Source organism: Polypterus senegalus, chromosome 3 (genome assembly GCF_016835505.1).
Source record: "Polypterus senegalus isolate Bchr_013 chromosome 3, ASM1683550v1, whole genome shotgun sequence".
Lineage (NCBI taxonomy): Eukaryota > Metazoa > Chordata > Cladistia > Polypteriformes > Polypteridae > Polypterus > Polypterus senegalus.
The window spans coordinates 246,202,416-246,214,871 of NC_053156.1; the positions used below are offsets into that span (position 1 = coordinate 246,202,416).

Genomic DNA, 12,456 nt, shown 5'->3' on the forward strand with positions numbered 1-12,456 from the left:
AAAGGCAGTTCACCTGGCTCAGGAGAGCTAATCCATGTGGTGAATTCACATAATTAGGGTGCAATAAATGCATTACATGGTTTTGTATACATAACTTCTGGGTGATACAATTTCTTACTACAGTTTGAAGCTAACCTACTGTTCTAGTTGGAGAGAAATATAATGTAGGACAATTTGAAATGTAGCTTAAAGTTATGATATTTGAAAACTGTTATTTTCTTGAATGCCTTCATCGGTTTTGAACAACAAATAAATTTCGCATCATGGTAATATAAATATAGGCTATCTTTTCACAGGTTGTATTAGAAATATTAAGAACAGTAACACACTAACTACTAAGCCATGTATATTTTTCTGTCTTGTTGACTGTACACCACAAGAGGGAGTGTTACTTTTAGTTAGTAGCTGATGCATCAAAAAAAAAAAAAAAAGACTTCCATAGTGAATGTGATGTGCAAAAAAATAAAAATTAGAATGTAAAGTGGAGATTTAGATTCTCTTTCATACTTGAAGCTCAATGACCCAGATAATTGAACATATCTCCCAATGAAAATCCTGTCTGCAGAAACAGCACACTTCAGATTGATGTGTACAAACAGCTTCTTCAATATAATAAAAGGAAAGAAAAGAATGTTACCACTGGATTACATGGAAAGGCAATGTCTGTCACTGATAAAAGGAAAATAAGTTTTACAATACTAAGTTTTTTTTCTATCAACTGCTTTAAAATAACTTGGCTAAAAAGTGATAATTCTTTTTTTATAAGAGACAACTTAAAATGTGTGCATTTGTCACTACACTGTGTGCACAATTATTAGGCAAGTTGTATTTTTGAGGATTAATTTTAATATGGAACAAACACAGTGCTATCAGTCAATCCAAAATGTGAATAAACCTGAAACCTGAATGTTTCACAACGGAAATGTGAGTGTGAACATCATCAGGGGAATACATATGTGCGCACAATTATTAGGCAACTATTAGTGTGCAGATTTATTATGCAACTAAAGGAAAAATGAAAATTTTCCCATCTCACTTGTTTATTTTCATCTGTTATAGTGAGAATAATAAACAAACACCTCAAAATTTACAAATAAACATCTCTGACATTTAAAAAAAAATCAATCAATCAATCAATGACCAATATAGCCACCCTTCTTTCCAATAACAGTCATAAGCCTTTCCATTCATGAAGTCTGTCAGTTTCTTGATCTGTTGACGATCAGCTTTTTGTGGAGCAGTGACTACAGCCTCCCAGACACTCTTCAGAGAGGTGTATTGTTTTTCTCCCCCGTAAATCTAGCGTTTAAGAAGTGCCCACAAGTTCTCGATAGGGTTTAGGTCAGATGAGGAAGGGGGGCCATGTCATTATTCCTTCATCTTTAAGGCCTTTACTGGCTGGCCACGCAGTGGAGAACTTCGATGCAAGTGATGGAGCATTGGCCTGCATAAAAATCATGGTCTTTTTCCTGTACCACTATTTGAAGAAAGTGTCTTCGAAAAACTGGCAGTAGGTCTGGGAGTTGATTTTGAGTTAATCTTCAATGCAAAAAGGTCCAACTAGCTCATCTTTAAAAATACCAGCTCATACCAGTACCCCACCTCCACGTTGGAGTGGAGCTCTGTGCCCATTAATGATCCACAGGTCCATCCATCTGGTCCATCAAGAGTCACTCTCATCTCATCGGTCCATAAAACCTTTGAAAAAAATCTGTCTTCAGATATTTCTTGGCCCAGTTTTGACGTTTCAACTTATGTTTCTTGTTCAGTGGTGGTTGGGTTTCAGCCCTCCTTACCTTGGCCATGTCTTTGAGCACTGAACACCTTGTACTTCTGGGCACTCCAGGTAGGTTGCAGCTCTGGAATATGAAAGTACTGGAGGATAATGGGTTCCTGGTAGCTTCACGTTTGATTCTTCTCAAATCTTTGGCAGCTAATTTGCGTCTTTTGTTCGCAACACGTTTCTTGCGACCCTGTTGACTATTTGCAACAAAATGTTCTGTGATCACACACCAATATCTTAGCAATTCCAAAAGTGCTGCATCCCTCTGAAAGACTTTTTACAATTTTTGACTTTTCAGAGTCAGTTAAATCTCTTTTTTGGCCCATTTTGCCTGAGGAAAACTAGCTGCCTAATAATTCTGCACACCTTGATATAGGGTGTTGATCTCCTTAGGCCACACCCTCCCTCATTACACAAATACACATCACCTGACGTGTTTAAATCCAATAAGCATTCAAGTTAATACAGCTTGGAGTTGGAATATACGCATTAAAAATGATGATATGGTCAAAATACTCACTTGCCTAATAATTGTGCACACAGTGTATATGATTTGAGAAAATTTATCGATGGCATGGAAAACAGTACAGCAGCTAACACTGCAATTTAAGAGCACCCTGGTTTGATTTCTGGCTATGATGTCTTAATCATGGACTTTGTATATTTTCTATGTTCTCTTGGATTTCCTTCCTTTATTCAAACAACATGCCAGAGACTGTAAATTGACCACATAGCAAGTGTGGTTATAAAGTGAAGTTATCAAGAGAAACTGGTATCCCACTCATTGCTACTTTTGTGCCCTGTATTCACGTTCAAAGGTGGCTTTCTGCAACTAGTTCAGATTTCTGTTGTTTTAATATAAAGAGGGAGAATAAACCAACTAAAGCAAAAATGGAAAGAAGGAGAAAGATTAATTAAGAGCTACCCACTGACAATAAATAAATGACTTTCAATTAATGCTTTTAACTCTTTACAATGTTAATTGTGCTTGGTAAAAAAAATGAAAAATTGACTTAACTATTATGTTTCTAACACACATGATTTAGCTTATTTTTAAGGAACTATATTCTAATAATGGTTTATTTCCCAGTTATATCCAGGTATATCATGAATTTTAAATACTATAAGCTTTAACTATTTTTGGTTCATTTCAAAGATTGCTTGCTATTGAAAAATTGGAGTTGTAATTCAAAATTTCCCTGAACTGGTAACTGCAAGAAAGAACAACAAGAATGAAATGGGAAGTGTTTGTGAGTCAACATCCCCATATTCCAATGTCATTACAGAGCAGTAAAAGCCTTGCACAGAAGCTGTTACAACCAGGGTCTTTTTAAATTAATGAGCAGTCAACTGCTGAACTCTACTTACCCAGAGAAATCAGCTGAATAGAGTCCATAATCAAAAATATAGACACGGGAGATCTGGCAAAGACTGAGGTATCCCAGAGCAACTATAAAACAGTACCTGAAATGAAAACACAGACATTAGTGTAGTTGGTTATCTGGCAGTTAGAAATGATTATCTCAGAGAAGATTATTTATTTCTTTTATCTGTAGTAACACATTTGGAATCATCTAATAATAATGCGAAAAATTAAAAATGAATTCAATACATAGTAATAGCTCTAGACATATTTTAAAATGATAATTAATTCCTTCACTTTTTCAGCATTATTTTTTAAACATAATTGATTACACTGAAATGGAAAATTCATTATTTACCTTGTAACAGAACAGAGCACCCTCTGAATCTCTCCACACCCATAAAAATACAGACACATTCGGATTTCTTCAAAATGAATACATTCATTTTTCCAAATAAAACACAAAGAGAAATAGTAAAAAGTATATAACTAATTAGACAAGGTAAAATAAAACTCCAATTCACCTACTGTCCTTAGCGACCACAGGATTTTAAATTCTTGTCTATTAGGTAGGGTGGTTCTCTCTGTTGCCTAATTTTCTAGAACCACAAAAGCATTTGCCTGTTTTTGGGCCAGTGATGACCCTTTCTTTGGCTACAGTGGCAATGGACTAGAGCTCCTTCTAATGGCAACCAGTGGCCTTGTATTTGTGAATCATCAACAGCCTACAAAGGCCAAATCTTAAAATCAACTCCCCTGCTGAATGTTTTAAAGAAGCAAGATGGTCCTACTTGTCTTGGTCAAGGACTGTATACTGCCTTCCACCAGTGCTTCACAATACTTCAAACATGTTTTCCTTAATGATCAAATCTCTGCTTTCTTAGAGAAAATACACCACACTAGTGCTTTGTGAATTTGTTGTTTCAGTTTTCTACTCAGTCTGTGTGAGGAGGAGTTTTCTTTAGTTGAACATATCTTTGGTCATTGCAATTCTCAGTTTAACTTCTTTCTCACAACTTCTGTGAGATAGAGGAATAGATTGTAAAAATCAAGTAGAACTGATACAGAAATTTGTGAACTTACAGTAAATTTGACAATAATTTACATAATCTTATTTCTTTATTCTTAGTAGGTCACCAAAAGTATTACCTAATTAATTTGACTATCTTTTTAATTCCTGGGCATCCTGCCAGAAGGGAGTCACAATCGTACTGTAGAACATTTTGCATTGAATCCTGGGTGCTCCCTGCATGTACTCCTCTTGTCTGCTTGGGTTTTATCCTGGCGGTCTTCTATTTATTATGTCATTTGGGACATTTTACTAATAAATGTCCAGACTCACCAGAACAAAACCAAATGCCCTCCATTATACATCTGTTATGTTCCTCTTTACTTTAGCCTACCTTCTTAAATTTTGTAATAGTACACTTATTATTATTATTATAAGTTTTAATTAATTGAAAGGACTTTAAATTCAGATACTAAAGCTAAAATTTCATAAAATACCATTTTGGGTGCTAATATTTGCTCCTCAACCTATTTGTGCAATATAAAATGATGGGCTGGTGTGCTCCATTTCTTCTCTTATTCTTTCATCATGGGGTGTGACATGTAATAATCAAAGCATTAATTGATGCCAAAACCTAGTCCAAAAGTGACAGAAGAAGGGGAAAACAGAATTGCATTGCCAAAAAAACTAGCATGTGTTGTGCCAAAAAAGATAGAGCAAGACTATTAACAAAATCAAAGAGTTAATCAAGAGATAAAAATACTGAAGCCATAAATCCTATCAATAACTAAGTTTCTTTTCATTAAATATTATAAAGTTTAACATGGATTAGTTATTGCTGTTTTAGTTTTAGGCAAAAGCTTGGATATAGGCCCATTCATTCCACCTCCTTAAATAGAAGTGAAGTAATGATGTAGCTCATCACTTCAATATCTAGTGACTAGATATATGTGCAGCAACCATAAACAACAAGGCTGCCGCCAAGAAAAGAGTCCCTAAATAGCAATGACGTAGAGACAGAAAATAAAAATACAATTGAGCCATAAAAACAAGAAAAGAAAGGAGATATCCCTAAATAATAATTATCAAAATTGTGCAAAAAATATTGCAAAAAATCTGAGAAGTTCCCTTTTATTATCGCAAATCAGGGGTAAACATCACAAGTAAACAAAAAGCTCTTTATCAACAAAAATCAACAAAATTTTGCCGTCTGTATGGAAAAAATTAAGCAAGACTTGCACAGATGGTAAACACTTCATCTCACTTTAGCTGGTTAACATTGTTAAGATGAATATCCTTCCTAACCTTCTCTTTTTATTTCAAAACATTCCAATATACTTGTACATCAATAAATAATTTTTTAAGAAATTAGATTCAACCATAACCTCATTTATTTGGAATTCAAAACATCCACGTATCCAAAGGTCGACCCTACAAAGACCAAAGGCGGAAGGTGGCATGGCTCTGTCTAACTTTCAATTTTATTACTGGGCAACAAATATACAACATATAAAAACCTGGACATTGACACAAGTAGATGAACATATACAGGCTTGGTCTGTAACAGAAATAAAATCCTGCAGTACTTCTTTATATTCCTTGCTTTGTACCCCAATAAATGCAAGCTATCACCAATATACTAACAACACAATTGTCCTTCACTCACTCAGAATATGGAACTAATGTAGGAAGTATTTTAAGATTCAGAAGCTTTTATCTGTGGCACCTCTTCACAAGAACTACCTTTTTCCACCTTCCCAAATGTACACAGTTTTTAATGTATAGAAAACATTCAGGATTAAATAACTTAGAGATCTATACATATACAACGTCTTTACATTCTACGAACAATTACACTCCAAGTTTAACTTTCCAGAAACACATTTCTTTCACTACCTTCAAATTAGAAACTTTGTTAAACAGAACCTGCCCAGTTTTCCTCACCTCCCATCTACCTCTATTTCAGAAAAATACTGATTAGTCTTGAAGACTCAGACAGCATTTCTGTAATATACAGTTAGGTCCACAAATATTTCTACAGACAACTTTTTTCTAATTTTGATTCTGTACATTACCGCAACAAATTTTAAATGAAACAACTGAAGCTGCTGAAGTGCAGACTTTCAGCTTTAATTCAGTGGGGTGAACAAAACGATTGCATAAAAATGTGAGGCAACTAAAGCATTTTTTTTAACACAATCCCATCATTTCAGGGGTTTAACAGTAATTGGACAATTGACTCAAAGGCTATTTCATGGGCAGGTGTGGGCAAGTCCGTCGTTATGTCATTAATTCAATTAATAAACAAATTAATATCTTCTTTGACCAAAATCTTTAAAAGCCTTTCAGATGGGCTTTGGAGAAGGACAAACAAACTGTGATTGCCTTTACTACACTATTGGCACGTAGACTTATCTTGCTCAACTGGAAGAATCCCAACTCTCCTATTCTAAGTCAGTGGGTAACTGATATTATATACTATTTGAAACTTGAAAAAATCAGGATCTGTACAAAACTTTTTCACAACCTGGCAGGATCTAATTAATGACATATTAGAATCAGCATTTAAAGAACTGAGGAAGCAGATTCACTTCCCTGTTTTACTCCATTTATCTTTATTAATTTATAAATGTATTTATTTACTTATTTTTACTAGCTAAAGGTTTACTCTGCATGCCTAGCTCTTTCTCAGGGGTGGGGGTTGATTTGTTTCTAACCTATTTTTGTAAAACTTGATTTATTTGTATGGAATGTTATTTGATTTTAATAAAATCAATAAAATAAAAAATAAATAAACACAATATGAGAAGTCATAACATATGATGTCCCAGAAGTCATAACAAGCACCTATTCAAAATTTGCTCCAATGTAGGACATACTTAAAAGCTGAGATCTTATCAGCTGCTCCCATGCATGATAATCACATACAGTCATATGAAAAAGTGTGGGAACCCCTCACAGCCTGAATATTAATTTATTCTACTTTCAACCAAAAAGATAACAGTGGTATGTCTTTCATTTCCTAGGAACATCTGAGTACTGGGGTGTTTTCCGAACAAAGATTGTTGGTATTAGAAGCAGTATTTAGTTGTAAGAAATTAAATCAAATGTGAAAAACTGGCTGTGCAAAAATTTGGGGCCCCTTGTAATTTTGCTGATTTGAATGCATGTAACTGCTCAATAATGATTACTTGCAACACCAAATTGGTTGGATTAGCTCTTTAAGCCTTGAACTTTATGGACAGGTGTGTCCAATCATGAGAAAAGGTATTTAAGGTGGTCAACTGCAAGTTGTGCTTCCCTCTCCTCTGAAGTTGTTGACTCTCCTCTGAAGAGTCACAGCATGGGATCCTCAAAGCAACTCTCAAAAGATCTAAAAACAATGATTGTTCAGTATCATGGTTTAGGGGAAAGCTACAAAAAACTATCTCAGAGGTTTAAACTGTCAGTTTCAACTGTAAGGAATGGAATCAGGAAATGGAAGGATACAGGCACAGTTGCTGTTAAACCCAGGTCTGGAAGGCAAAAAAAAATACAGGAGCGGCAACGGCGCAGAATTGTGAGAATGGTTACAGACAACCAACAGATCACCTCCAAAGACCTGCAAGAACATTTTGCTGCAGATGGTGTATCTGTACATCGTTCTACAATTCAGCGCAATTTGTACAAAGAACATCTGTATGGCAGGGTGATGAGAAAGAAGCCCTTTCTGCACTCACACCACAAACAAAGTCGCTTGTTGCATGCAAATGCTCATTTAGACAAGCCAGATTAATTTTGGAACAAAGTGCTTTGGACTGATATGACAAAAATTGAGTTATTTGGTCATAACAAAAAAAGCACTTTGCATGGCGGAAGAAGAACACTGCATTCCAAGAACAACTCCTGCTATCTACTGTCAAATTTGGTGGAGGTTCCATCATGTTGTGGGGCTTTGGCTAGTTCAGGGACTGGGGCCCTTGTTAAAGTCGAGGGTCGGATGAATTCAACCCAATATCAACAAATTCTTCAGGATAATGTTCAAGCATCAGTCACAAAGTTGAAGTTATGCAGGGACTGGATATTCCAACAAGACAATGACCCAAAACACAGTTCGAAATCTACAAAGGCATTCATGCAGAGGGAGAACTACAATGTTCTGGAATGGCCGTCACAGTCCCTTGACTTGAATATCATTGAAAATCCATGGGATGATTTGAAGCAGGCTGTCCATGCTCGGCAGCCATCAAATTTAACTGAACTGGAGTGATTTTGTATGGAAGAATGGTTAAAAATACCTCCATCCAGAATCCAGGCACTCATCAAAGGCTATAGGAGGCATCTAGAGGCTGTTATATTTGCAAAAGGAGGCTCAGCTAAGTATTGATATAATATCTCTGTTGGGGTACCCAAATTTATGCACCTGTCTAATTTTGTTATGATGCATATTGCATATTTTCTGTTAATCCAATTAACAATGTCACTGCTGAAATACTACTGTTTCCAAAAGACATGTCATATATTAAGAGAAAGTTGCTACTTTGAAAGCTCAGCCAATGATAAACAAAAATCCAAAGAATTAAGAGAGGTTCCCAAACTTTTTCATATGACTGTAAATCTACTTTTTATCTATTCAGCATTTAATTTATGGAAGTCATTAGGTATCTGGGTGTTTAGAGCATTCTGTAGCCAATGTGCAACCTTTGAACTGCTAAGTATGAAATATAATCTTTGAGCAACACACTATTTTTTCTATATATGTCAAATGTAATTTGCTCAGCTCTTTTCTTGCCTTGTGCATGTATATATTTTATGTATACTGAAGGAAAAGTAAATGTATATCCTTATATTGCTTGCTAATGATGAAAAACCTTACACATTGACACCAAAGTCCTGATGTGATGTTTCAATGGTACAGTACATCTGGCATACTAATGAATTGTGGGGATTTTCAGAGACATGTGTACATAAGATGGGCTCCATTCAACCTCAAAAAGGCATGAGCTTTCAATTGAGTCCTTTTAAGGGTGTCAGAGAAAACCGAGTCAACCATTTCTTTTTAAATTTGATTCATTTTGACATTACAGATATCTGAATGCTTATAGAGTATATACTGAAACAAAAATCTATATGCAAGGGTAAATGGAAAAAGTAAAGACAATTTGAAAATTTTGCAGTAACTGCAACATGCTCACGTTGGTTTATGGGCATTCTGAACATACACAGAGCACTGCTCTGCCATTAGCCTTTTTGAAACCAAGGTCACATGAATATGGACACTCCACTGCAGAATTGTGCCAGTGTGGAACAACATGCCGTAGTGAGTTTTCTTTAGACAGAGGGAGTGAAATTCTTTTTTATTTACTTTAGTATATAAAATGCTAAGGATTATCCATATGTTAGGTAATCATGCACAAACTACTGGGGCTGGAGCCTTGATCTTAGTCTTAGACTTAATCAAAAGCTTTACAACCAGAAATTCAAAACATTTTAGGTAGCAGCAAGCTCAACAAAGTGACCTGTGGTCATGTGTTTATTACTGTAAAATGATCATAAAGGCAGAAAGTTAAAGAAGAGTAGGAATATTTGCTAGGTATCAAGCAAATCACAGAAGATGATTATGTGATGAAGAACACCATAAAAGGAAGAAGAAGAAGAGCAGTGACATCTGATGAGCATCACATGCAGAATACATTAATGACAAAGACACAGAAATGCATGCTGAAAACCGAGAAAATTGTAAGTTACATGTTCAAAATACATGATCAAGTGGAAGTACTTATGTGTGCAAACAACTTCCTCTAACTTGAAAGGCTCCTAACTCCACCATTTAATATCAATGTGCTTATAAAATAAATAATAATAAAGGACTGCAAAATTGTCTGTGATTGTGCCTTTACGACAAAGTGATCATAATATAAAGTGCTGTTCATCATAATGAAAGGAAGAAGTAGAAGAAGAAGAGTGGCAACATCTTCTGAGTGTCAAACAAACTGCAGAAGGCACTCAAGTGATGATGAATGAGAAACAATAAGGAGAAAACACACTGAAGCACACAGACAAGCAAGAAGTAACATTTTATTTATTATTTCATGTTTGTATTTTTCAGGTATTTTTTATTTTCTCAATAATACAATTACTTATTAAATTATTTATAGGGTCCCTGCAATTCCAAGTTCAGCTTGCTCTACAGAAGTCACCAAAACTTATAAAATACATTATAACTTCTACAGGAACAGAAACAAGAAACTACTTTGAAAACATATGAGGTATGAACAGATCTTTATCTTTATCATGATTTTTATTTGCATTTTATTTTAGGACTGCGGGTCCATGTGTTTCACTAGTTATATGAAAATCTCCTGTGAAGGTTTTTGCATTTTCTGAATATGTTCAAAATTGTTCCTAAGTCAATTAATATTTAACAAAATATTAAATGGCAACTACTCAAAAAATGAAAACTAATAATTTTCACAATAATGTATAGAATTACCTCATGAAAATAAGTATTAGGAAGCCATTGGTTCCAAATCTGTCAAGCTGCGTAGCAACCAGATCATATTCTTTACCGGTTTACTTTATCATTGTCCATCTCTTTTAAAGCTACATACATTATTTGCTCATCTAAACAGGGATTGAGGGAAACAATACTCAAGGATCTAGTATCTTTCAGTGAAACTGTTGCAACTTTAATTAAAAAATGATTTGCGGGGAAGATGTTATGTAGTAATGAGTTCTTAAGGAATACATAATGTATATGTGTGAGAAAATTAAAATTCATTTTAATATCACTTTCCCCAAATTCTAAAATAATATGAAAAATAAATAAATAAACTAATATTGTATGTATAATTTAAATTCAGGATTATGTCCCTTTATTACACATTGAAGAAGAAAAAAAAATAAAAAGATACATTTCTAATGTCCTGTTACTGACATTGGTTAGGGTAGTATTAATCACAATTAAAAAGGGTGTGTAAGTCTATTAAAAACACAAATAAAAAAGAGCCAAATGTAACTTATCCATACTAAATGCTATCCATCCTTATTACCACAATAACAACAATAATAAAAACATTCACAAACTGCTACAGAAAAATGCTTATTCAAGTTATACAGTATGTTTTTTCCTTAAACATAAATTGTCATGGTTTCTTTCTCTTCTTCTTCCTAATCCTTCTTGGTACGTAAAGGCTTTGAGCACAGGAAAAAACAGGGAGAAGAACCAAGGAACTTTTCAGGCCTCATAGGTTGTTATCCTTTTCAACCACTGAGGATTAGAAACAAGCTGCAGAAAGACATGTCATTAAGGTAGACTATTTGCCAAGGGCATAATGACTGTCAAGTTAGGTTAGTGGGGCCAATAGACTGATGAGGTAACATTTTATGTGTGTTTCTAAATGTAGCCAGGATTCCTTTGTACCCACCATTTCCTGTACATTAAGGACAGGAGATTATATAACTTTCACCTCTTGTCGTATTATTTAACGATAAGAGGTTTGACAAATACGTTTAATGTAATAAATTATTTTAGGACCTTTAAATCGATAAAGATTGAGTGTAGGGGATTTTTCATGTCACTTTGTCATTTTCCAATCCGTTCAGTCCTGAACAAGGTCATTGGAGGTGCTGGAGCCCATCCCTGCTAGCATATGTTGTTAGACTTAAGTGCAGCATTTGACACCATTGACCATTCTATTTTACTGCACAGGCTAGAAAATGATGTTGGGCTTACAGGCACTGTGCTCGCTTGGTTTAGTTCTTGTTTATCAAATCGATTCCAATATGTACAGAAATGTGCTGACAGTATTCCATCATTATACACAGAAGTGAGATATGGTGTCCCGCAGGGCTCAGTACTGGGACCTTAACTGTTTTCACTTGAAATGCTTCCATTGGGATCTATCATTAGGAAACATAATGTTAATTTTCACTCGTATGCAGATGACACCCAGTTATACCTTTCATTTAGATCAAATGAAGCTTCTCCAATGTTGTCTTTAATTAGTTGTGTCAGTGAATTAAAGGAGTGGATGGATGAGAACTACTTGTCTTTAAACACTGATAAAAGAGATGCTAATTGTTGGAGGGAATGACGCTGATCACAACAATATTCTATCATTTAACTCAGTTGGAATCACCATTAATTTTACTGAATCAGCCCGCAATCTAGGAGTTATCTTTGACTCTAGCATGTCATTTTAAGCGCATATTACAAAGTTGCCCAAATCATGTTTCTTCCATCTTAAAAATGTTGGGAAATTAAGGCGCTTTCTAAATAAACAGGACTCTGAGAAATTAATTCATGCATTTATTTCTAGT

At 34.8% G+C, this 12,456-nt stretch overlaps 1 protein-coding gene across 1 annotated transcript in view; it reads right to left on the bottom strand.

The window, feature by feature from the left end:
• LOC120526031 (lysophospholipid acyltransferase 2-like) overlaps positions 1–12,456 on the bottom strand; it is a 282,728-nt gene that overhangs the window by 65,776 nt on the left and 204,496 nt on the right. The window contains exon 4 of the mRNA XM_039748870.1: positions 3,152–3,247. Within this exon, the coding sequence (XP_039604804.1) occupies positions 3,152–3,247 (96 nt within the window). The remainder of the gene's footprint in view (positions 1–3,151; positions 3,248–12,456) is intronic.